At 40.3% G+C, this 27,027-nt stretch overlaps 1 protein-coding gene across 1 annotated transcript in view; it reads right to left on the bottom strand.

The window, feature by feature from the left end:
- PFDN1 (prefoldin subunit 1) overlaps positions 1-23,220 on the bottom strand; it is a 63,056-nt gene extending 39,836 nt beyond the window's left edge. Inside the window, exons 1-2 of the mRNA XM_082620609.1 lie at positions 23,117-23,220; positions 20,134-20,300 (exon numbers count right to left, since the gene is read on the bottom strand). Coding sequence (XP_082476735.1) covers positions 20,134-20,300; positions 23,117-23,149 — 200 coding nt within the window. The 5' untranslated portion in view covers positions 23,150-23,220. The remainder of the gene's footprint in view (positions 1-20,133; positions 20,301-23,116) is intronic.
- Between the last annotated feature and the right edge of the window lie 3,807 nt (positions 23,221-27,027).

Below are 27,027 nucleotides of genomic sequence, written 5' to 3'. Positions count from 1 at the left end.
TAGCTGGTTGGCGTGCAAAATGGTACAGCCACTTTGGAAAAGAGTTTGGCGGTTTCTTATAAACGTAAGCAGTCATTCTTAAAAACAAAGCAATCCCACTCCTAGGTATCTACCCAAGAGAAATAACGTATGTCTATGCAAACAACTGTACACACAAATATTTATGACTGTGTTATTCAGAATTGCCAAAAACTGGAAACTCAATGTCCATCACCAACTGAATAGACAAACTGTGGTACAACTAAACAATAGTATGCTATTCAGCAATAAAAAGGAACAAATTACTGATACATCCAGCAACATGGAGAAATCTCAAAACCATTATGCTAAGTCAAAGAAGACAAACACAAAAGGTTACATACATTATGATTCTATTTACAAAATTTTCTTAAAAAGCAAAACTAGGGCTTCCCTGGTGGCGCAGTGATTGAGAGTTCGCCTGCCGATGCAGGGGACACGGGTTCGTGCCCCGGTCCGGGAAGATCCCACATGCCGCGGAGCGGCTGGGCCCGTGAGCCATGGCCGCTGAGCCTGCGCGTTCGGAGCCTGTGCTCCACAACGGGAGAGGCCACAACAGTGAGAGGCCCGCGTACCGCAAAAAAAAAAAAAAAAAAAAAAAAAAAAGCAAAACTACAAGGACAAAAAAACAGATCAACAGTTGCTAGGGGGTGAGGTAAAGAGAGAAGATTGACTACAAATGGACATAAAGGAATGTTCTGAGGAAATGTAAATGTTTTATAACTTAACTGTGGTGATAATTACACAACAGTATGTTTCTCAAACACACAGAACTGTACAACTAAAATGGGTAAGTTTTACTCTATATAAATTACATGTGAAAAACAAACAGGAAATGACATTACTTTCAACAAACTGGAAATAACAGACTAATCCTAAAACACAGAAGAAATCCACCCTCACACAGATCCCAGCTAGCTGCCTGCTTTGGAGAGCATCAGGTGGACCATGTGGACCCCACCTGCCTCCAAAAGCTGGGGTGTGGGGGAGCCGGGGCACATGGGGTGTGGCTATGGCTCAGCCAGGGGTTCTGGAGCAGCCTTGGTAAGATGCTGCAGGAGCTGAACTGTGCATGAAACAGCACAGAAGCCCCATTCCTTACCATCAGTCTCTCCAAACCCTATGCCAGATATTCTCAATATTACAGTGATAAATACATTAGAATGTTTTGAGATTGCTTAATTAAAATATTAAATAAATTCAAATAATAAACCTAAGATGGCAGACTAGAAGGATGTGAGCTCACCTCTTCTTACGAAAACACCAAAATCACAACTTCTGACCCACTGACAAAAAAAAGTGTTGGAACCTACCAAAGAAGATTTTCTACATCCAAAGATAAAGAAGAAGCCACAACGAGATGGTAGGACGGGCACACTGTGATAAAATCAAATCCCATACCCACCGGGTGGGCAACCCACAAACTGGAAAATAATTATATCACAGAAGTTCTCCCACAGAAATGAAAGTTCTGAACGACATGTCAGGCTCCCCAGCCTGGGGGTCTGGCAACAAGAGAAGGAGTTCCCAGAGAATCTATCTGGCTTTGAAGGCCAGTGGGGTTTGACCACAGGAATTCCACAGGACTGGGGGAAACAGAAATTCCACTCTTGGAGGGCACACACAAGGTTTCAAGTGCACCAGGACCCAAGGAAAAAAGCAGTGACCTCGTAAGAGCCTGGGCCAGACCTACCTGCTGGAACTGGAGGGTCTCCTGTGGAGGCAGGGAGTGGCTGTGGCTCACTGTGGGGAAAAAGACACTGGTGGGACTTCCCTGGTGGCGCGGTGGTTAAGAATCTGCCTGCCAATGTAGGGGACACAGGTTCAACCCCCTGTCCAAGAAGATCACACATGCCACAAAGCAACTAAGCCCGTGTGCCACAACTACAGAGCCTGTATCCTGGAGCCCGCAAGCCACAATTACTGAGCCTGCGTGCCACAACTACTGAAGCCTACGTGCCTAGAGCCTGTGTTCCGCAACAAGAGAAGCCACTGCAATGAGAAGCCCGTGCACCACAATGAAGCGCAGCCCCCATTCACTAAAACTAGAGAAAGCCCGTGCATAGCAACAAAGACCCAACACAACCAAAAATTAATTAATTAATTTTTTTAAAAAAGAAAGAAATACGGTCAAGAAGGTTTAAAAAAAAAAAAAGACACTGGCGGCAGTAGTTCTGGGGAGTACTCATTGGCATGAGCCCTCCTGGAGGCTACCATTCTCTCACCAAGACCTGCCCCCCCCCAACAACCTGGAAGCTCCAGTGCTGGGATGCTTCAGGCCAAAAAACCAACATGGTGGAAACACAGTCCCATCCATCAGCAGAAAGGGAGCTTAAAGTCTCCCTAAGCATACAGCTGCCCAATAAACACACCCCCTGACGTGGCCCTGCCCACCAGAGGGACAAGACCCAGCTCCACCACCCAGTGTGCAGGAACCAGTACCTCCGACCAGGAAGACTGCACAAGCCTCTTAGACAGCCTGATCCACCAGGGAGCAGACAGCAGAAGCAAGAACTACAACACTGCAGCCTGTGAAACAAACCACAATCACAGATAATTAAACAAAATGAGACAGCAGAAGAATAGGTCCCAGATCAAGGAATAAGATAAAACCCCAGAAGAAAGACAAAGAACAGGAGATAGGCAATTTAACCAAAAAAGAATTCAGAGTAATGATAGTAAAGATGATCAAGGATCTCAGAAGAAAAAATGGTGGCACATAGAGAAGACACAAGAAATGTTTAACAAAGACCCATAAGAATTAAAAATGAACAAACAGATGAACAATACAATAACTGAAATGAAAAATACACTAGAAGAAATCAATAGCAAAGTAACTGAGGCTGAAGAATGGATAAGTGAGCTGGAAGACAGAATGGTGGAAATCACTGCCATGGAACAGAAAAAAGAAAGAAGAAAAAAAATGAGGACAGTCTCAGAGACCTCTGGGACAACATTAAATGCACAACATTTGCATTATAGGGGTCCTGGAAGGAGAAGAGAGAGAGAAAGGACCTGAGAAAATATTTGAAAAGGTAATAGCTGAAAACTTCCCTAACATGGGAAAGGAAACGGTCACGCAAGTCCAGGAAGCACAGAGAGTCCCAGGCAGGATAAACCCAAGCAAGAACGTGCCGAGAGACATAGTGATCAAACTGACAAAAATGAAAGACAAAGAAAAAAATATTAAAAGCAAAAAGGGAAAAGCAACAAATAGCGTACAAGGAAACTCCCATAACGTTACCAGCTGATTTCTCAGCAGATACTCTGCAAGCCAGAAGGGAGTGGCACAATATATTTAAAGTGATGAAAGGGAAGAACCTACAACCAAGAATATTCTACCCAGCAAGGCTCATTCAGATTTGATAGAGAAATCAAGTTTTCCGGACAAGCAAAAGCTAATACAATTCAGCACCACCAGACCAGCTTTGCCACAAATGCTAAAGGAACTTCTCTAAGCAGAAAAGGCCACTACTAGACACAAGAAAACTGAGAATAAAAAAGCCACCAGTACAGGCAAACATAAACAAAGCGAGGAAATCATCTACACACAAATATGACATCAAAACCAGCAGTCGCAAGGACAGCACAAATGCAGAATATTGGAAATGTATTTGAAATTAAAAGACCAGTAACTAAAAACAATCTTGTTCATATATAGACTGTTATATCAAAATTTCATGGTAACCACAAACCAAAAACCTACAACAGATATACACATAAAAAAGAAAAAGCAATCCAAACACAACATGAAAGATAGACATCAAACTACAAACGAACAGAAGAGGAAGGGAAGAAAAAAGACCTACAGGGCTTCCCTGGTGACAGAGTGGTTAAGAATCCGCCTGCCAACGCAGGGGACACCGGTTCAAGCCCCGGTCTGGGAAGATCCCACATGCCATGGAGCAACTAAGCCCATGCACCACAACTACTGAGCCTGCGCTCTAGAGCCCACAAGCCACAACTACTGAAGCCCGTATGCTTAGAGCCCGTGCTCTGCAACAAGAGAAGCCACCCAATGAGAAGCCCGTGCACTGCAATGAAGAGTAACCCCCGCTCGCCACAACTAGAGAAAAGCCCACGCGCAGAAACAAAGACCCAACACAGCCAAAAATAAAAATAAATAAATTTTTTAAAAAAAGACCTACCAAAAAAATCCGAAACAATTAACAAATGGCAATAGAAACATACATATTGATAATTACCTTAACTGTAAATGGATTAAATATTCCAACCAAAAGACAGAGACACTGGCTGAATGGATACAAAAACAAGACCTGTATATATGCTGTCTACAAGAGACCCACTTCAGATCTAGGGACACATACAGACTGAAATTGAGGGGATGGAAAAAGGTACTCCATGCAAATGGAAATCAAAAGAAAGCTGGAGTAGCAATACTCATAGCAGACAAAATAGACGTTACAATAAAGACTGTTACAAGAGACAAAGAAGGACACTACATAATGGTCAAGGGATCAATCCAAGATGAAGATATAACAATTATAAAATATATTTGCACCCAACACAGGAGCACCCCAATATATAAGGCAAATGCTAACAGCCATAAAAGGAGAAATCAACAGTAACACAATAGTGGGGGATTTTAACACTCCACTCTCATCAATGGACAGATCATCCAGACAGAAAATCAATAAGGAAACACAGGCCTTAAATGACACATCAGACATTCCACCCGAGAGCAGCAGAATATACTTCCTTCTCAACTGCACATGGAACATTCTCCAGGACAGATCACATCTTAGGCCACAAATCAAGCCTCAGTAAATTTACAAAAATTGAAATCATATCAAGCATCTCTTCCGACCACAACACTATGAGATTAGAAATCAATTACAGGAAAAAAAAAACTGTAAAAAACACAAACACATAGAGGCTAAACAATATGTTACTAAATAATCAATAGATCACTGAAGAAATCAAAGAGGAAATCAAAAAATACCTAGAGAGAAATGACAACAAAAACATGATGATCCAAAACCTACGGGATGCAGCAAAAGCAGGGCTAAGAGGGAAATGTACAGCAATACAATCTTACCTCAAGAAACAAGAAAAATCTCAAACAACCTAACCTTACACCTAAAGCAACTAGAGAAAGAAGAACAAACAAAACCCAAAGTTAATAGAAGGTAAGAAATCATAAAGATCAGAGCAGAAATAAATGAAATAGAAACGAAGAAAACAGTAGAAAAGATCAATCAAACTAAAATCTGGTTCTTTGAAAAGATAAATAAAATTGATAATCCTTTAGCCAGACTCATCAAGAAAAAAAGGGAGAGGGCTCAAATCAATAAAATTAGAAATGGTAAAGGAGAAGTTACAAGCACAGAAATACAAAAGATCATAAAAGACTACTACAAACAATTAATAAATATATGCCAAAAAAAAGACAACTTGGAAGAAACTGACACATTTTTAGAAAAGTACAACCTTCCAAGACTGAACCAGGAAGAAAGAGAAAATATGAACAAACCAATCACAAGTACTGAAATTGAAACTGTGATTTAAAAACTCCCAACAAACAAAAGTCCACGACCAGATGGCTTCTTGGGGGAATTCTATCAAACATTTAGAGAAGAATTAACACCTATCCTTCTGAAACTATATCAAAAAATTGCAGAGGAAGGAACACTCCTAAGAATCTGAAAAAAAATGAATATATGTATAACTGAATGACTTTGCTGTACACCTGAAACTAACACAATATGGTAAATCAACTATACTCCCATAAAAATTTTAAAATAAATAAGTAAACTCAAAGATATAGCAATAGAACTACCAAGACAAAGCACTGCCAGAAAAAAAAACAGGAAATAAGAGGACTTCCCTGGTGGCTCAGTGGTTAAGAATCCGCCTGCCAATGCAGGGGACATGGGTTTGAGCCCTGGTCCAGGAAGATCCCACATGCCGTGGAGCAACTAAGCCTGTGTGCCACAACTGCTGAGCCTGCGCTCTAGAGCCCGCAAGACACAACTACTGAAGCCCGCACGCCTAGAGCCTGTGCTCCACAACAAGAGAGGCCACTGCAATGAGAAGCCCGCACACCGCAACAAAGAGTGGCCCCTGCTCACTGCAACTAGAGAAAGCCCACGCACAGCAACGAAGACCCAATGCAGCCAAAAAAAAAAGAAAGAAATGAGCTATCAAGCCATGAAAGGACATAAAAAGACATGGAGGAAACTTAAACGCATATTGTTAAGTGAAAGAAGCAAGTAATGAAGAATGCTTTTTTACTCTGTATGATTTCAAACATACGACATTCTAGAAAAGGCTGAACTATAGAGAAATAAAAAGATAAGGGGTTTGGGGAGGGAAGGATGAACATGTGGAGCATAGAGGATTTGGGAGACAGTGAAACTGTTCTGTATGATAAAGTAATGGCAGATACAAAACATTATACATTTGTCAAAACCCACAGAACTGTACAAAAAGTGAATCCTAATATAAACTATGGACCTTAGTTAACCATAATGTATCAATATTCCTTCAACTGTAACAAATATACTACACAAATGCAAGATATAAAAAGAGGAAGAAACTGGGGAGGGGGAATGTGAGAGCTCTCTGTACTTTCTGCTCAATTTTCTTGTAAACCTAAAACTTATGCTCTAAAAAAGAAAGTCTATTAATTAAAGCAAACAAACAGGTTGCGGACATGTTAAAAGGGTACAGGAGACAACCTGAAACAAATCTATGGAACACAGCAATGCTCAAATATAAACTCTGTGTGATGCTGCTGCATCTTAGTACAATACTATTCATGTTCCCCTCATCAACTCATATTCATAAACCCTTCCTTCCTCTTCTCTTCCAGTACCCATATTACAAGCATTATGCAGGCTCTGGGCTAAGCTATTTGTACCCAAAGTCCCTCTGAGAACTCATTTATTTTCAAGGCTTCAACCTGGCTAATGACTCTCAAAATATTAGCAACCCCTATCACCTACACTACCATCTAATGGTCATTTCTACTTGTATGTTCCACATCTCCTCAAATTCAACATGTCCCAAATTAAACTCATTTTATCTACCCATACCAACATTCCCTACAGTTTCCCCATTTCAATTTCAGTCTCTATCAGTGATATCACCACTTGCCCACTCACCTAAGTCCCAAACCTGCAGCTATTCTCTGTGTCCCCATATTCCCAATTTATCTCTAAGGCGCATTACTTTCTTTCATACTCACCCTCTTTCCTCTCCATCCCACTTCTGCCACCTTACTTTCTGCCCTTATTACTATACTCCTGAATTATTTCAAGAGCTTCCTACCTGTACTCCCTTATTAAACTCCCTAATTCATCTTAAATATTTTACCCAGTTTTCATGTAGCTAGCCCTGAATTGTTGGTCACTCCAATGATTGTTTTTGATGATTTTAGCAGACGCCATTGGTTGGCTACCCAGTATCTGTTCCACTTACTTTGTTGACAGAACCCCAGTTTTGTCTGGGTAGCCTGCACTGTCAAGAGACTCAGGGAGGTGAATCCTGTGGTAAATGTTGATTGGTCTTACCCAATCATGGCAGTTCCATCCCCCAAGATTTAAGCCAAGCATGTAGCTCAGTTCTTGTCATGAAATGTGAGAGGTGGTCCTTTTGAAGACTTCTGAGAAAGATTTCTTTGCTCCCAAAGAAGTGACACAAAACACATGATACTTTCTAACTGGATGTTGTCACATCTGAATGAAATCCTTGGAACTCCTGCAACCAATCTGAAGATGAAGCTGGCAAACACAGGGAGGAGGACAGAGGCAAGAGTACCTAAAGAAGTGGAATTAAAGCCCAATATACAGTCCCTGAGGAGGACTGATATGCACAACATGAATAAATCTTGGAAGTACTATGCTTAATGAAAAAAGCCACAAAAGGAGTACATATGATAATGATTCTATTTATATATTTCATATAAAGTTCTAAAAGAGACAAAATTAATCTACAGTGACAGAAATCAGATTATCAGTTGCCTAGAGCAGGATCTGGGGGAGTGGAGGACTGACTTGGAAAAAGCAATAAGGAACATTTTAGAGTGATGAAAATGTTCTATATCATGATTGGAGAGGTGGTTACAATTGTCAAAACTCATCCAACTCTACTCTTAGAATGAATGCATGTTACTATATATAAGTTATAGCTCAATAAAGCTGACTTAAGAAAAATACATAATTAGTACTATAGTAGGCCAGATGGTTATACGTGCCAGGAGAAAAATAAAGCCAAAAAACAGAGCGTACATGAGACAAGTAGATGGGAGGTGGAAGTATGTATATACTACTTTTAAATAGGATGGTCATATCCAGCAATCCCATTACTGGGCATATAGCCAGAGAAAACCATAATTCAAAAAGACACATGTGGGCTTCCCTGGTGGCACAGTGGTTGAGAGTCCACCTGCCGATGCAGGGGATGCGGGTTCGTGCCCCAGTCCGGGTAGATCCCACATGCTGTGGAGCGGCTGGGCCCATGAGCCATGGCCACTGAGCCTGCACGTCCGGAGCCTGTGCTCCGCAACGGGAGAGGCCACAACAGTGAGAGGCCCGCGCACCACCAAAAAAAAAAAAAAGAGACACATGCACCCCAATGTTCATTGCAGCACTATTTACAATAGCCAGGTCATGGAAGCAACCTAAATGCCCATCAACAGACAAATGGAGAAAGAAGATGTGGTACATATATACAATGGAATATAACTCAGCCATAAAAAGGAACAAAATTGGGTCATTTGTAGAGACGTGGATGGATCTAGAGACTGTCATACAGAGTGAAGTAAGTCAGAAAGAGAAAAATATCATATATTAATGCATATATGTGGAACGTAGAAAAATGGTACAGATGAACCAGTTTGCAGGGCAGAAATAGAGACACAGATGTAGAAAACAAATGTATGGACACCAAAGGGGGAAAGTGGCGGGGGGGATGGTGGTGGTGAGATGAATTGGGAGACTGGGATTGACATATATACATTAATATGTATAAAATAGATAACTAATAAGAACCTGCTGTATAGAAAAATAATAAAATTTAAATGATAAAAAAATAAACAGGGCTTCCCTGGTGGCACAGTGGTTAAGAATCCTCCTGCTAATACAGGGGACAAGGGTTCGAGTCCTGGTCCGGGAAGATCCCACATGCCGTGGAGCAACTAAGCCCGTGTGCCACAACTACTGAGCCTGCACTCTAGAACCTGCGAGCCACAACTACTGAGCCCACATGCCACAACTACTGAAGGCCGCACACCTAGAGCCCGTGCTCTGCAACGAGAAGCCACCGCAATGAAAAGCCTGCACACCGCAAAGAAGAGTAGCCCCCACTCACAACTAGAGAAAAAGCCCACGTGCAGCAACAAAGACCCAACACAGCCAATAATAAATAAATAAATAAATAAATAAATTTAAAATAAATAAATAAGGTGGTCATAAAAGAGTGGATATATTGTATATGTATAACTGATTCACTTTTCTGTACAGCAGAAAGTAACACAACATTGTAAATCAACTATACTCCAATAAAAAAGATTTTAATATATTAGTAAATAAATAAATAAGTAAATAAATAACTAGGGTGGTCATGAAAGGCCTCAATGCCTATTTAGTAAAGACCAGAAGGAAGAGAAGGTATAAGCTATACAGACATCTAGAAGAAGGTGGCTTCATTCAGAAAAACCAGAAAATACAAAAGCCCTTGTCTTTTTCACTGATAAAATGTAAAAGTCATCTGAAGATTTTGACTAGAGTGATCTGAATTTTGTTTTAAAAGAGTCACTCTGGCTGCTCAGTTGAGAACAGCTATAAAGTGTAAGGATAGAAGCAGGGAGCCCAGTTAGGAGGCAACTGCAATCCAATGATAGTTTAGACCAGGATGGTAACAAGTAATGTTCAGATTCTGGGCAAAATTTAAAGATAGAGTCTTTGCTAATGGACTGAACGTAAGACTGAAAGAGAGGAGTCAAGGATGACTCCAAGGGACTTCCCCAGTGGTCCAGTGGTAAAGAATCTGCCTTCCAACGCAGGGGACATGGGTTTGATCCCTGGTCAGGGAACTAAGATCCCACATGCCATGGGGCAACTAAGCCCACGCGCCGCAACTACTGAGCCCTCGCACCTCAACTAGAGAAACTGCATGTCACAAACTACAGAGCCCACGCACTCTGGAGCCCACGAGCCACTACTGGAGAGAAGCCCACGCACTGCAATGAAGATCCCACATGCCGCAACTAATACCCAAGGCAGCCAAAAAAAAGGATGACTCCAAGATTTGAAAGAGCTGGAAGGATAGAAAAGCCATTTGCGGGACTTTCCTAGTGGTCCAGTGGGTAAGACTCCGCGTTCCCAATGCTGGGGGCCCGGGTTCAATCCCTGGTCAGGGAACTGGATCCCGTATGAATGCCGCAATTAAGAATTTCGCATGTCACAACTAAAGATCCCTCATGCCGCAACAAAGATCCCACATGCCGCAACGAAGATCCCGCATGCCGCAACTAAGACCCAGCATAGCCAAAATAAATAAATAATAAATAAATAAATAATAAAATCATTCCCCTCCCTCCCACCATCATTCCAACTGCCTTAAAAAAAAGAGAGAGAGAGAGAGAGAGAGAAAGAAAAGCCATTTGCTGAAATGAGAAAGACTGAAGGAGGAACTGGTTAATTTGTAACTAATGAGAATTTTATTTTGGTCAAGTCAGTTTTGAAATGCCTATTAGACCATCAAATGCAGATGTAAAGGAGGCAGGTGGATATATGCAACTTGGAGTTCAGGAAGGGTTCTAACCTAAGATAAAACTCTGGGAGTTGTCAGTATATAAAAAAGCATTTAAAGAGATAAGCCTGGGGCTTCCCTGGTGGCACAGTGGTTGAGAGTTGGCCTGCCGATGCAGGGGACGCGGGTTCGTGACCTGGTCCGGGAAGATCCCACATGCCGCGAAGCGGCTGGGCCCGTGAGCCATGGCCGCTGAGCCTGCGCGTCCGGAGCCTGTGCTCCGCAGCGGGAGAGGCCACAACAGTGAGAGGCCCGCGTACGGGGTGGGGGGGAGAGATAAGCCTGGATGAGATCACTAAGAAACTGAGTATATACAAGAAAAGAGAAAAAAATCCAAAGGCTGAGCTGAGCCCAAGATCAATCTAATATTTGGAAACGGGAAAGAAAAGGAAACAGTAAAGGAGACTGAGAAGGAATGGCCAGTGAAATAGGAGGAAAACCAAGAGGTGGTATCCTGGAAGCCACAGGAAAAAAGTGCATCAAGGAAAGAAAGATAAACTGGACTAAATGCTACTGCTAAGTCAAATAAGATGAGGACTGGGAATTCACTATAATTATTTAAAAAATCATGGTCCCCTCAGGAACCCAATTCCATGCAAACATTCCTTGTTCTAGATGAGTAACTCACATACTGATAGGTTCAATCTGTACTAATTAAAAATCACTGTGTATTTTTAAATCAAACTATTACTCTTGAAATAGAAACAGTAGTATGTTAATCTATTTTAAACATGACATTTATTTTTGGTGACTACTTGGTATTCTAAGCATTCTGGTAAATAATCACCTCTGATGTTTACCACTTTTACTCTGGCCTCATCAAACCCCAAACATTTCCACACATAAGCATCAAGCTATGCTACAACTTTTTCCAAGATGTGATCTTTATTTTCCTAGTAGGTTAAAATATAACATTGGATAAATGAGAACCAATGGATAATAAAAAATTACTATCCAATGAGTACTGAAGGACACAAACAGAGTACTCTTGGTACAAAAGCAGAAAGTCACAGAGAAATATAAATATATTTTGGCACAAATGCAAAAGACTCAGACGCACACATACAGGATGCATATTGTGGTCCAAATCTTTTTACCCTGAGCCAAACAATGTAAAAGGCTTGGCTTAGGGCAGTTATGCTCTTATCTATTTAGAGATACATTTTCAATACTGGGCTCCTGCTGCTGTGCAGATTTTGATATAAAGAATATTCTAGTCCTCTTCAAAGCCAAAGGGATAGTGTCTTCCAAGTAATCTGGTCCATTTCAAGGTAACTGATCTTAGAACAAGAGTTGATAATGAGAGTTTCTGGCCAGAACAATGAGATAACATTCTCCCAGACATGTCCATTCAAACCTGAAGTCTAAAATTAAAGTGGGTATACATTCTTCACAAAACCACAGGCACTAATGCTGCATGCAACACACTGCAATCCTAATTAATCCATCTGGGCAAAGGATATTTGCAATTCACAGCAATTCCTGATAGAAGTAATAAGAAAGAAAAGAATACCAATAAGTCATTACCAAGTGTGTATTCATGTATATGGACTGACTCTTACCTTTTAAGTCAATATTTTTTCTGAGTTCCTTTTGGGTGTTTCATTAAGCAGACTATGTTCCTTTTTTTTTTTTTTTAATTTTTGGTCGTGCTGAGTCTTCGTTGCTGCTCACGGGCTTTCTCTAGTTGCGGCGAGCGGGGGCTAATCTTCACTGTGGTACGCGGGCTTCTCATTGCGGTGGCTTCTCTTGTTGTGGAGCACGGGCTCTAGGCATGCGGGCTCAGTAGTTGCGGCTCACGGGCTCTAGAGCATAGGCTCAGTAGTTGTGGCACACGGGCTCAACTACTCCGTGGCATGTGGGATCTTCTGGGACCAGGGCTCGAACACATGTCCCCTGCATTGGCAGGTGGATTCTTAACCACTGCGCCACCATGGAAGTCCCAGACTATGTTCCTTGACATGAACATGTCAGTCCTCTCTCAAACAGATTAGATAGCAAGTTGTTCCTAAATGTGCCACTATGAGATAAGTGGCAGCTAAAATCACAAAATTCTTGGTACAGCTTAAAATTGATTGTTTTTCACTTCAGAGAAATTCAGCCAGTGTTAAGTCAGTTACAGCACCCAAATCCCCAATGACAAAGTAACAAAGTTCAAGATTACTGCTACCTTTATTTTTATTTACATAGGAACAACAAGGTAATTTTTTTTACCCTTCCCTCAGTTAACTACATTAATTCTTGCTTATCACCAATTGGAATACACTGCATTATCCTCTTGTGTTGTTGATTAATTGCTACTTTCATGCAACAAAAGCAGATCAAAAAAAAAGTCAGGCCTTTTGATGTCAGGAAATGTACAAGGAAACTTCTCCAAGTAATGATAACAAAATGAATCAATTACATTTAAACAAGTTCTAGCCTAAACTAAGCAACCTTACAACAAAGACACATTAAATAAAAATTTTATTTCAGCATGTTTGTACATCCAAAGGTAAGTGTAACAGACTTCTTTTTCTTTTCTTACAATAAACCCCTAATTGACACATTTTTGAAATTAATTTCCTGTGTTTCAGTGAGATTGTTTGGATTCTGGAGAACATGGGAGGGCAAGAAGGGAAAGAATTATTAAAAGTATTCTTCTGCAGAAGAAAAATGACTATGTAATTCCTACGCAAATGTTTGTTAACTTCCCCTGCCATAAAACCAGTGATGTCATTCTACACAGCAGTAATCACAGTTATAACGAACACCAAGTTTTTAAATCACTGACAGCTTACAGAAATTAAGACTATTACTCAAAAATCTCCTCTCCCTAGAGTACCACATCTGTGGAAGAGGAGACTATGCCCAACTGGAGTTATATACATACTCAGCATCAACAAAACTGAAGTCATTTTTCCCTGCACACCAGGAAAAGTTGTTTTTTTCCCCCTTAGGACTCTGAGCAATGAAAGCCGTGACTTTATATGGCTCTGTATAAAAACACAAGAAGGCTGGATCACATTCTATTAGGAAAAGCAGCTCAACATCAAAACTCCTCTTCCTTTAAAATAAAATCTAAAAAAATGACTATAAAAATTTCCTCCTACCTTTGAAAATTATTTTATCTTTGCTTCATTTTCTCTACTGTAAACTACAGATTAATACTTTCAAAGGGAGTAAAAGGAGCTTATAAATTCGAATTTGCTGTGTGGCTCTCACACCAAAAGTAGTCTGCATTTTTTTTTCTCCTACAGTAAGCATTAAATAAAATATCTAAACTTGGTTCTAGTGAGAACAACAATATAAAACCATTATTACTATAATATCAATAATACTTAATATTTACTACACCAAGATATGTTGTTTATTAGGAATGAAATATAGTACAACTATATCTTCAGCTTTAAAATTACCTCGAGGGGCTTCCCTGGTGGCGCAGTGGTTAGGAATCTGCCTGCCAATGCAAGGGACAAGGGTTCGAGCCCTCGTCCGGGAAGATCCCACATGCCGCAGAGCAAATAAGCCCGTGTGCCACAACTACTGAGCCTACACTCTAGAGCTCGCGAGCCACAATAACTGAAGCCTGCACGCCTAGAGCCCGTGCTCCGCAACGAGGAGCCACAGCAATGAGAAGCCACCACAATGAGAAGCCCAAGCACCGCAATGAAGAGTAGCCCCCGTTCGCCACAACTAGAGAAAGCCCACATGCAGCAACGAAGACCCAACACAGCCAAAAATAAAATAAAAATTTTTTTAAATTTTTAAAATTGTAAACAGTAAATAAAATTAAAATGACCTTGAATTGACTGGAATACCAACTCTACATCAATATGAAATTGTAAAATGGTTGCAAAACTTGAGGTAGCATGATTATACCCCTTTTGATTAATATTTAACATAGCTAAACCTAGAGCAACTGCAAATGTTTCATCTTGGCTTTTCTAAATGTCACAACTCAAATTACAAGTCAACATTCAAACTAACAATTAAAATCACAACAAAACCAACATGACATTTTAAGCAAAGGGCAGTTCAACCAAACTGTCACAAAGAGTTCAGATTTCTACATCCTAATTAGCTGAAAAGTTGCTCGATTATTTAGATTTTTTTTTAAATTTTGTTACCTATCAGAAATATACCTACTGTTTTCATTTTCTACCTGTGCCACATTTATCTTAAGTTTTATACTTCTGGAACTTTCAACCATTAGAGATCAACCATCAAATTACTTCAACAAGTAGAAATAGCAACACCGCTCCCAAACAGCAATTTCTACATTGCTAGACACTTATCTAGTTGGTAGATTTATACCATTGTTCATTCTTAGTTCCTTAAATGTAAAAAAATATCCACAGAATGGTGGCATACCTCTAAATTAGTTTAAATATGGTACAAAGTTATTTTTAGTTAGGTTCAAGTTTTAAAAAGGCACTAATCATTCTTCTCAAAGGCTAATCTACTCAAGTTCCTCCCATATTAAAAAAATAAAAAGCCTAATTTATCTCTTTTGGAAAGAAGAAATGTTATTTATGTAATGTTCAAGCACAAGGATATTAGAATAATGTACCTAATATCAAATCAGGGTCTGGATCATACCTATTGTTAATAAAAATAAATTTGACCTTTATTCTGATGATGGGCCTTTCAAACACCAGCATGACTAAATGTCATTTATGTGTTCTTTCAAATGTAATTCTAATTTTAAAAAATACTCTTATCTTCTACTGTGCAAAGGAAAAAGGAAGAAAACTCCCATAAACGATTACAAGCTGGTTCTTATTCATGAAAAAAAAAAATACAAGAAACATTCATGTAATATTTATTTGAGATCTGTTCCCTCCTTGCATGCTAGAAAGATGAAGACAAACACTTCCAACTATTCAGACAGATCATGCCACAGTTGTAACTTTCATCATAGTTCTTAAAGCGGTACGGTGAGGTCAGCTCACAAACAGCTTAAGTAGCAAAACTAGAAATTGGTGGTAGTAGTATCAGGCTACATAACAGCCTCTCCAAAGAATATGAAGTAAGAGAACTAAAATGTGCTGGCAACATGCCAAGAGACTGGATAGAATATAGTTTTGAGCAATGAATATGCAGAGCTTACAGTATATAGCAATTCATCATCTCTTACCCTGTAGCCTGATTTTCCTTGTTTTAAACCAAAAATAGCCATATATAAGGGGTATTTAACAGTACCAGTTTTCTCCATGCTTATGACTGGGAAAGGCATCTGGGCTTGAAATGATTTGGTAACCTAAATACACACCCTAAAATGAAAAATCTGACTTCCATCTTATGTGAGGATGAGTAAGATTAAATATACAATTGTATTGATATTATTCTGCACAGAATAGCTTTTATTCTCCAAAAATTATACTGCCCTCAGCATAATCCTAAAGGCTTGGGTTTTTCTATATTGTCAGTTCTGACTATCTCTGCAACTGGTTGAAATGTAGAATTTGTCAACCTTCTCAATAGATTTAATAAAGAATTAATTCTGTCATATCAAAGGACATAATTTTGGTCAGAAACAATTCCTTTGACCTTAGTCAAAATATATGTTACTTTTAAAATTTCACCTTTACTGAATCATATATTTTAAAAGCATAATAAACTCCAATTCTTAAGTCTCTGACACTTCCTAAACATTTTCTTTCTAAAGAACCAAAAGAAAATGCGGTTATTTTAGGCGAGAGAATCATATTCAATTCAAATCCACACGCATTTAACACCTATTTTGTGCCAGACATTATACTGAGAACTGAGGAAACAAAGATAAATATGTATATGGTCTCACAGAGCTGACAATCTAGTTGGGAAAACCAGACCATTTCAAACTCAATCAAGTTCTGCCCCCTACCCTCATACTGCCACCCACGTGCTCTACTAGCTAGAGGAACAAAAGCTCTGGTATCCTCCAGGAAAGTGTAAGTAAATCTGCCAGGCAAGATGGAAAAATCTTCCGAGAAGATAAGCTACGTCTTGAAAGGTGAGAATTTCACAAGGGAAAGTGGGATACTGCAGGCCAAAAAGGACAGAAGGCACAAAATCAAGAAAGCACAAAAACATGGCATGTGTGAGGAAACCCATGTGGCAAGGGTAGGGATAACAATTTTGGGTACATGTGCTACTACTCTTCTACCCTCAGCCCATGACAGACCTCGCTGATCAATTAGAGCATGTTTAAGTCCACATGAGACTCAAACTCCTTCTCAACAGATAACTCAAAACCAATGGAAGGAGGTAAGTCCATGAGATGAAATTTATGTGCTATCCTCAGCCTGGGAAGAGAAAGTGGTGGGATTTGAGGCTAGAAGGGTAAATTAAGAACAGATTATGAATGACTGTGAATGCTAGGCTACCAAGTTTAGATTTTATTCCGTGGGCAACCAAGGGTGAACAGAGGATTTTATGAGAAATAATGACATGATCAACTCTGGCAGATGTCTGGCAGATGTGCGAAGAAAGCTTTTGGACCAACAGAATAAAGGCAGAAAGAACAGTTCAAGAAGCTATACCTTCAGGACTTCCTTGGTGGTGCAGTGGTTAAGACTCCATGCTCCCAATGCAGGGGGCCCAGGTTCAATTCCTGGTCAGAGAACTAGACCCCACATGCAAGCCGTAACTGAGAGTTCACATATCATAACTAAGGAGCCCACCGGCCGCATCTAAGGAGCACATGTGCCACAACTAAAGGAGCCCTTGAGCCACAACTAAGGAGCCTGCCTGCCGCAACTAAGACCCGGCACAACCAAATAAATAAATTAAATAAATATTTTTTAAAAAAAGAAGCTATAGCTTCTCAGTCCAGGCAAGACACAATGAAGCTTGCTTTCTTAGTCCAGGCAAGATGCAATGAGGCCTGAATTTCAGCAATGGCAAAAATCTATTGCAGGTTCTAAAACAAAAATGTAATGTTTTAGATTTCATAATTCTTGGTGCCTTTTTTTTTTAATAACTTTATTTATTTTGGGCTGCATTGGGTCTTCACTGCTGCGCGCCAGTTTTTCTCTAGTTGCGGCGAGCAGGGGCTACTCTTCATTGCAGTGCGCGGGCTCCTCACTGCGGTGGCTTCTCTTGTTGCAGAGCACAGGCTCTAGGTGCGTGGGCTTCAGTAGTTGTGGCATGCCAGCTCAGTTGTTGTGGCTCACGGGCTCTAGAGCACAGGCTCAGTAGTTGTGGCACATGGGCTTAGTTGCTCCACGGCATGTGGGGTCTTCCCAGACCGGGCTCGAACCTGTTACCCCTGCATTGGCAGGCGGATTCTTGACCACTGAGCCACAAGGGAAGCCCCTAATTCTTGGTTTTAAAACAAGTTTGAGGGCTTCCCTGGTGGCGCAGTGGCTGAGGGTCTGCCTGCCGATGCAGGGGACACGGGTTCGTGCCCCAGTCTGGGAAGATCCCACATGCCGTGGAGCAGTTGGGCCCGTGAGCCATGGCCACTGGGCCTGCACGTCCGGAGCCTGTGCTCCACGACGGGAGAGGCCACAGCGGTGAGAGGCCACAGCAGTGAGAGGCCTGCATACCGCAAAAAAAAAAAAAAAAAAAGTTTGAGAAGAATTAGTATTCTAATTAGAATTCCCTAATAATATTCAAAAAGGAAAAGAAAAGACAAATTAAGGTAAACACTAGAATTAAAGAAGTGAATCACAATTCAAAATTACTCAAGACTATAAATTCAGAAATAGATATTTCAGGTTTAGCATCAAGAAAAAGAACATCCTCATGACCAGACTAATACTCAGCAAGTCTTTTCTTCCTGAGGGCACTAATACTCTAGCCAACAACAAACAGTACTTACCTTACATGCCCCTACAAATCCCAGTGAGATGCAGAAAGCACAAAAGTCAAATTTAAAACCATATCTCAGCCTTTAAACTCTAAAATTCTTTGTGAATACAACCCATATGTAGCACTTTGGGCAGTATGCAAAAAAAGCAACTTCCTATCATTTCTGCAGAATGTTTAATAAATGCAAGTATTCTAATTAAAAATTAAAACTTCACTGTAGATCAAAAGGCCAAAGAGAAAAGTTTTTCTGTTTTGGAAAAAGAAATTCTTTAGCTGTTGCAAACAAAGGCTAATGTAATGATGTGAAATCCAGGTGCAACATATCAACAAGCATGCTAGAAAAGCTATCATTACTGTTTTAAGACCTAAGGATATTCAAACTAAAGATAAAATTATCCTGTAGTGAATGCCAACAATGCACTTCATACTACACAGACACATATTCAAGGGTTCTACTTTGTTCTCATCCCAATTCTTTTGTGTCCCAGTAACAAACTCTCAAATTGGGATTATCTTCCTTTTAAAACAAGCTAAAATGAAAAACATGAACTTCAGCAATAAAATTTATTTGTGGTATACTGTTTATTCTGAGAAAGCAAATCAGAAGAACAGTTTATCACAATCAATCTCTTTTCCAGAAAGATATGGATTAGCTAGTCATGAGCAGGGTCTATTTCTCATGATGTCATTCTAAAGTCATCACTAAACGTTACACATGCCATGCTTCCTTCAAATCAATCACAAAACAAGTCATCCTAGACTGAGGTCAAATTCCTTTCCAACTAAAAGAGCTCCAAACTTAAGAAATGGTCCACTTACTAAGTAATACTCAGAGACCAAATTCCAGAAAAACCCTCCTCCTGTACCTCCCCCACCTAAAAAAAAAAAAAAAAAATAGTCTCCTTTTAGCTCAGTGTAATGGAATGTGACCTGTAGTTAAGGGGTTTTCCATTCCTATTTACTGCTTAGAGAACATGAAGCAGATTCTCTCTCAGAAGGGTAATGTATTTTTTTAAAAGAAAAAAAGTGAAGTGTAGGAGGTTAATCATATATAATAATTAGAACAAACAAAAGGTAAGTTGATTTACTAGAGTTCTCATGTTCGACAGAATGAGTATATTTAAATCACAACTGAATGTTTATTTTTATTTTACAACCTGATCAGACATCTAAAAGATTTATGATTTGTGTGACTACTAATAACTAGGTAGGGAAGGGGAAGTTAAAACTACAACTACTTAAATAAATCTTCACACATGAAACTACCATAAACATCTTTTCACAACAAATCATATCTTTATCATTGAAGTTACACACTTAAGTACCTAAGCATGGAGAGAAGAACAAGGAATAAATATTTTTAAAATGTACTCCACAGTTTAAAATTAAACATACTATCTGGAGTTCAGTTTCTCATTTTTAAAAAAAAAGAAGATATTTGACTAGATGATCTTTAAAGCTACTATGATACTTTAATGCAAGTTGTAAAGTGAACAAATTCTGATTTAGTTCAGACAAACCTCTTTCAAGATAACCCCCTTAAGGATATACTTTACTTACATTCTTCCTACACCTTCATACATGTTAGTCTCATCTACCAAAGTCATAATCTCTGTATCTGTAAGATGTGCATGCTTTTTCGTTCTGTTTAGCTGTTCAATCTGTATGTCTGCAAGCTTCACCTTCTGTTGAGTGTCAATAACTTTGGCTTGAAGCTCTGTGAAGGCCTAAAAAATAAGTCCGTGATTTAGTAGGTGCAACATTTTACAGGAAACATTTAAGTCAAATCTAAATATATTAAAATAAAGCCTGCTAACCAGAGACAAAGCTGTGAAATTTACCACAGCAAACATCAATAAAAATCAATATAATTGTAAACAATCAAGCCACTATGCTAAATACATTTGACTCTTGAACAATCCGGTGATTAGGGGCACTGACCCTCCGTGCAGTTGAAAATCCAAGTATAATTTATAGGTGGCAGTACCTATACAGCAGTTCCTCTGTATCCTTGGTTCTACACCAGTGGATTCAACCAACTACACATCGTGTAGTACTCTAGTATTTTCTATTTTTAAAAATCTGCATACAACTGGATCCCCGCAGTTCAAACCAGTGTTGTTCAAGGGTCAACTGTACTGAATTTACTCAGTTCTCAGAAGATGCAACCTATTTGAAGCAGAACAAAGGTAAATAATAACCATATCAAGTAGCAGGTATCCGAGGAGTAATAAAAGCACTAAATGCAACAGTCACAGGATGAAACCCAGAGGTCCAAAACAAGAAACATAAGTGTAACAACTCACTACATCTGTATTACACAACTAGGTGTAAAGTACTTTCCCACATTTGTTTGAAATATTAACATGTGAATATTAATATGAGAATACTGACAGATATAATAAATGTCTCATTTACTCTTTTCAATAATCCTGAGTTAAGGATGGCAGTTTCACCACCACAGTTTACAAATTAACTAAATGTTTTAAAGAGATATAAATGACTTGCACAGGGCTGAACAACTACTAGGTGGAAAAGCAAGTACTTAAATCCCTTTCTTCTTACCTCTAGTTCAGGAATCTTTCTATTCTACTATCTACAGTAATATTCAGAAAATGAATATTTTAAAAGAAAGACAAGAATTTCAAAGCATTGGTAGAAGAATTGCATCATGATCTTCATACGCACATACCAAGCCAAATTTGACACTTGAGTACCCTTACTCAAAGATAAAAGGTTCTTAGATACTCATGAAGTGCCTAGAATGACTTTCATATGCTCTCAAATTTATGCCTTAATAATAACATTTGCGGGGCTTCCCTGGTGGCGCAGTGGTTGAGAGTCCGCCTGCCAATGCAGGGGACACGGGTCCGAGCCCTGGTCTGGAAAGATCCCACATGCCGCGGAGCAACTGGGCCCGTGAGCCACAACTACTGAGCCTGCGCGTCTGGGGCCTGTGCTCCGCAACAACAGAGGCCGCGATGAAGAGTGGCCCCCGCTTGCCACAACTAGAGAAAGCCCTCGCACAGAAACGAAGACCCAACGCAGCCAAAAATAAATAAATAAATTAATTAATTAAAAAAAAATAATAATAATAACATTTGCGGCTGCAATACACAGCAAAAGCTACTACTTAATTTTTATTCTCACTTTGTTTTCACCGACTAGTAAGGTTTCAAAAGATTCATTTTGGGAGAGAGGAAGTGCCTAAACTTTCCTACTAGTCTCCACCTGCCGCCCCCGCCCCGGCCCCCGCCAAAAAAAAAAATCTTATAAAGATATTAGGAGACCTTTAAACAAGTTTTTTTTTTTCAATTAATTTCAATGGTTGTCAAAACTACCCAATTTAAGTCTGTAATCATTTTCTTAGTTTGCATTCATTGTCCACAGGTCTCCTAGCAACAAATTCAAATAATACTGAGCTGTAAGACCATTCACAGCTGTACTCTATTGTTAGCTCTTTCACTAAAGCCTAACTTAAATTTGAACTTTTAACAGAAAAAAAAGGTAAACTTTTATAACACTTTAAGACGCAGTTTGCTAAGGAAACTAGCATATTGTTAATGCTAAGATATTATAGCACTAGAGACCACATAAGGACTAAAGGTACAAGTTTCAAACAAGAAGCAAGACACACACACACATAAATCCTCAGAGCAATAATAAACAGCTTCATTTATTAGGTGGAAAAGCTATTTCAGCTGTCCTATTTCTTATGCAGAGGTTGACCAGGAGACAGCCTTAAGTAAAATTTGCTCTTCAAAGGTGGGAAGTAAGGCAGAGAATACTGGATTCTAGTCCCAACCTTGGTCTGAGTCTTTTCTGAAACTGTTTCCTTTTCTAGAAAAGTATAGGTTTAAAGTAGGTAAAGTCTAGGAATTCCGACAACTCTTAAGCTGCGAAAACGTTCCTGAGTAACAACACATTTATAGGCAACTGTTTGAAAAGAGAAACCCAATTCCTTCTGATACCGATTTTATCCGGAAAACTTTGTTTCTTTTTTGACAAGTCTTTAAAAACGGGGGCGGGGGGGAGCTGAGACCAAAGCCCTAAGATGAACACTGCTATGAGAATACCTAACTGAACTATATGTAGCGACCTTACAAGGTATGGGATTGAAGAAGTGGCCTAAAAAACAGGTTGGACTTGGATTTTTTCAAAGCAAATTAGAATGCAGAATTAGATGCCTCAGCTCGGGCAGCCGTCTCAAAGGGCTCCAGCTGGAAACGCTCACTTCAGGCCTCACTATGGAACTGAAAACTCCAAGCTCAACGAAAGGTCTCTGGAACTCGGAACAAGGGAACAGAACAGCTATCGGCCCGTTAGACTTAACCAGGCCCAGCGCAACCGGCTCTTACCCAGCAAAGAGCAGCTCGCCCCCGACTCCAGCCTAAAGAGACCCTGTCCCGCCTCAGGACTCTGGGAAACCATTCCCCATTTCCCTGGAGCCTTCCGAAGGACTCGAGTCTCACTCGATATTCTTGTCCACAGTCCCCTTAGCTTCTAAAGAAAAAGTCTCTGCCTGCTCAAGACCCTCTTTTACCTTCTTCAACTCCAAATCCACGGGGGCCGCCATCTTGCTTCACTCCTGCGCCTGCGCAGTGGGAGAAGGCCGGAAAGAGGATGGGGGAAGGGCGCTCCTTGACGGTTTGATTGTCCCCCTTCCTTCTGCGCCTGCGCATGAGTCTGGCTGCTCGGTTTTCCAACATTCTCCAGCGCCGGCAGCCTCTGATATAACCAGGATTCCGATTCAGAGTACATCTTCCCCACGTGAGCTATAGGCCTGCCCTGTTTCTCCACATCCTTCCAAACACAGCACAACGCGCAGATTTCGTGTATGGTTTTAAGCATTTTGACAAATAGCTTAATTAGTGCTGCTAAATTGAGATGTATGTAGATCAGGCCAAAACCTCTTAAGTCATTCATGCCTTCAGCGAGTCCCTGTGCTGTCAGGCATGAGAGAATCGGCATGAGAGAGTCAGCCTGAGCTTCAGGCATGGCAGTGTGGAGAAGACCAGAAGGCTTAGTTGAAGTGTTCTCCCAAAGAACTTATTTCTACTGAACACTCCTGGAAGACCTTCTAGACATAGTGGTTCTTACGCGAGGCCACATTAGTTTCTTTAAAGAAAAAAACAAAACAGATTCTCTGATCCTCATCCCAAACTTAATTACTTAGAATCTTTGCTATGGGGTCCAGAAATTTGCACTTTTGCAAACTCCCCTTATGACCTGGTGCAAGTGGTCTGCAAACCATATTTTGAGAATCTGCTATAAAGTACCTGGCGTTTGAACCAGAAGAGTAACTAGTAATTGGACTTCTGGACATGAAAGAAATATATGTCTTACCTACTCTAAAAATCTGTGGAGGAGAAGAAAGGGCAGGGAATTTGGAACTAGACAGATCTGTATTCAAGGTTTGGTCTACCTTGAGCCTAGGTATGTCTGGTTCCATATACTAGTTGTATAGCAATAGAGTTTGTCTCCTCATTTAATATGAGAATAACCCTAACAGGGTTATTCTGAGGAATAAATAAGATCAGGATGAAAAGCTCCGAGCATAACACAATGCACACAGTAGGTACACGATAAATAGTTGTAGTTAGCATTGTTGTGTTTGTCTTTCAAGGTCCAGCAAACGGGCCACATCGTCCTTTATGTATTTTTTAATTTTTTACATCACATCACACAGACCATAAATAATCTCTCCTCAGACTCTCAAGACTACATCTATTCCTTTTTCAAGGCGCTTTCTATCTTAAACAAATTTTTTTTCGCATTAGACTTACTAGCAATCCAAGTGTCCATCAGTGAATGAATGTATAAACAAAATGTGGTATATACCAGGGGTCCCCTGCCCCCAGGGCCGAGGACCAAGCAAAGCTTCATCTGCCTCTCCCCATCGCTCACATGACTGCCTGAACCATCCCCCCACCCCACCCCACACAGTCTGTGGAAAAATTGTCTCCCATGAAACCGGTCCCTGGTGCCAAAAATGTTAGGGACCGCTGGCATATATGTAAAATGGAATAGCATTCAGCCTTTAAAAGGAATGAAATTCTAATTCTACTTAGAATTCTAATGCTACAACATGGATGAACCTTGAGGACATTACGCTAAGTGAAATAAACCAGTCACAAAAAGACAAATACCGTATGATACCATTTATATGAGGGACTTAGAGTAGTCAAAATCATAAAGACAGAAAGTAGAATGGTGTTGCTAGGGGCCAGGGGGAAGGGACAGAAAGGGGAATTCTTGTTTAATAGGTATAGAGTTTCAGTTTTACAAGATGAAAAGAGTTCTGGAGATGGAAAGCGGTGATGGTAACACAGCATTATGAATGGGTTTTTTTTGGGTTATTTTTGGTTTTTTGCGGTACGCGGGCCTCTCACTCTTGTGGCCTCTCCCGTTGCGGAGCACAGGCTCCGGATGCGCAGGCTCAGTGGCCATGGCTCACGAGCCCAGCCGCTCCGCGGCATGTGGGATCTTCCCAGACCAGGACACGAACCCGTGTCCCCTGCATCGGTAGGCAGACTCTCAACCACTGCGCCACCAGGGAAGCCCCATGAATGTTTTTAATAGCATTGAACTGTACACTTAAAAATGATTACAATAGTAAATGTTATATTATGTATATTTTACCACATTAAAAAAATGAAAAAATTATTTGTTCTTCTTTCAAATCTACATGTTCTTTTCTTTTTCATAATGATATGCAGTGATATGTTTCTGCCTAATAATGAAAATAATTAGAACATAATGAACATAATTATTTTAAAATTTCTTTACAATGTTTTATCACCTGAAGTTTTTTGGGTGTGAATTCTTCCACTGGGGGCATCTGCTGGTCTTTCTTATGAGACTTGATTTTCTCATTTGACTCATAAGTTTTTTGTTTTTTTTTTTTGCGGTATGCGGGCCTCTCACTGTTGTGGCCTCTCCCGTTGCGGAGCACAGGCTCCGGATGCGCAGGCTCAGTGGCTATGGCTCACGGGCCTAGCCTCTCCGCGGCATGTGGGATCTTCCCGGATCGGGGCACGAACCCGTGTCCCCTGCATCGGCAGGCGGACTCTCAACCACTGCGCCACCAGGGAAGCCCTGACTCATAAGTTTTTGATTAAGTTCCTATCTTTAGTGTCTAGCATGTCCTGGACGATGGAAACATTTCACATTCACTTCTTTTTTTTTTTTTTGGCTGCGCCGTGTGCCTTGTGGGATTTTAGTTCCCTGACCAGGAATTGAACCCGGGCCCTCAGTAGTGAAAGCGCCAAGTTCTAACCACTGGACCACCAGGGAATTCTTCCACATTCACTTCTACCAGAGCCCTGTGAGAGACATGAGTTCCAGACCAGGGTGATTCTTGACACCACATGAGTGAAGCAAATTTAGCAAAAAATAAACTTCGCCCTGAGCATAAAGTTGTCAGAATGTGTTATACATTTCTGTACCGGCAGCCACTGTAATATGTTTCCTTTTTTTTTAAATATTTATCTATTTATTTATTTGGTTGTGCCGGGTCCTACTCGTGGCAGGCAGGCTCCTTAGTTGTGGCACGTGGGCTCCTTAGTTGTGGCATGCATGTGGAATCTAGTTCCCTGGCCAGGGATCAAACCCGGGCCCCCTGCATTGGGAGCACGGAGTCTTAACCACTGTGCCACCAGGGAAGTCCCTGTAATATGTTTCTATATCTCCTTTTTATTTGGGCCTTCAAAATAAATATTTCCTCTCTCTCCAGAGCTTCTAAAATGGCAGGAAAAGACTGTCTATGAAAGCCCTAAAGGGTCTTCAGTCCTTGGACACTTGCCTGGAGAATAACCATGCTGTGCTTGCTTCTGTTATTTTTATTTAAAAAGAAAACAAAAAACAAAAACAGACTTCACACTGAAAGCTTCATTACTACAGGGATATACTCCTTCTGAGGTTCAAACAGTCCACAGTGGTGGAATTTAAAAGGTGATCCTCTATTACCCTTCAGCTCTGCTAATCCATGCACAATACACTTACTTATTCATTCAACAAATATTTATTGAACATCTGTTAGGCACTAATCTAGGGCCTTGGGATATAACAATTAACAAGAGACAAATTCCCTGACCTCATGGAGCACACATTCCAGTGGGGAAAGACAAACAGTAAACATGCAGGGACTTCCCTGGTGGTCCAGTGGCTAAGACTCTGCTTTCCCAATACAAGGAGCTCAGGTTCGATCCCTGCTCAGGGAACTAGATCCCACATGCCACAGCTAAAGACAAAGATCCTGCACGCGGCAACAAAGATCCTGCGTGCTACAACTAAGACCCGGCGCAGCCAAATAAATAAATAAATATTTTTTTTAAAAAAGATTGTATGTTCCAATAGCTAGAATAAACAAATTTATTTTTAAAAAACACGCAAACAAATAACTTCATATATTAACAAGTATTATTAAGAAGAAAATAGCAATGTGGTTAGAAA

Source organism: Mesoplodon mirus (genome assembly GCF_964341445.2).
Source record: "Mesoplodon mirus genome assembly, chromosome: 5".
Taxonomy (NCBI): Eukaryota; Metazoa; Chordata; class Mammalia; order Artiodactyla; family Ziphiidae; genus Mesoplodon; species Mesoplodon mirus.
The sequence above is the reverse complement of the archived record's forward strand: the minus strand, read 5'-3'. Positions and strand labels throughout refer to the sequence as shown.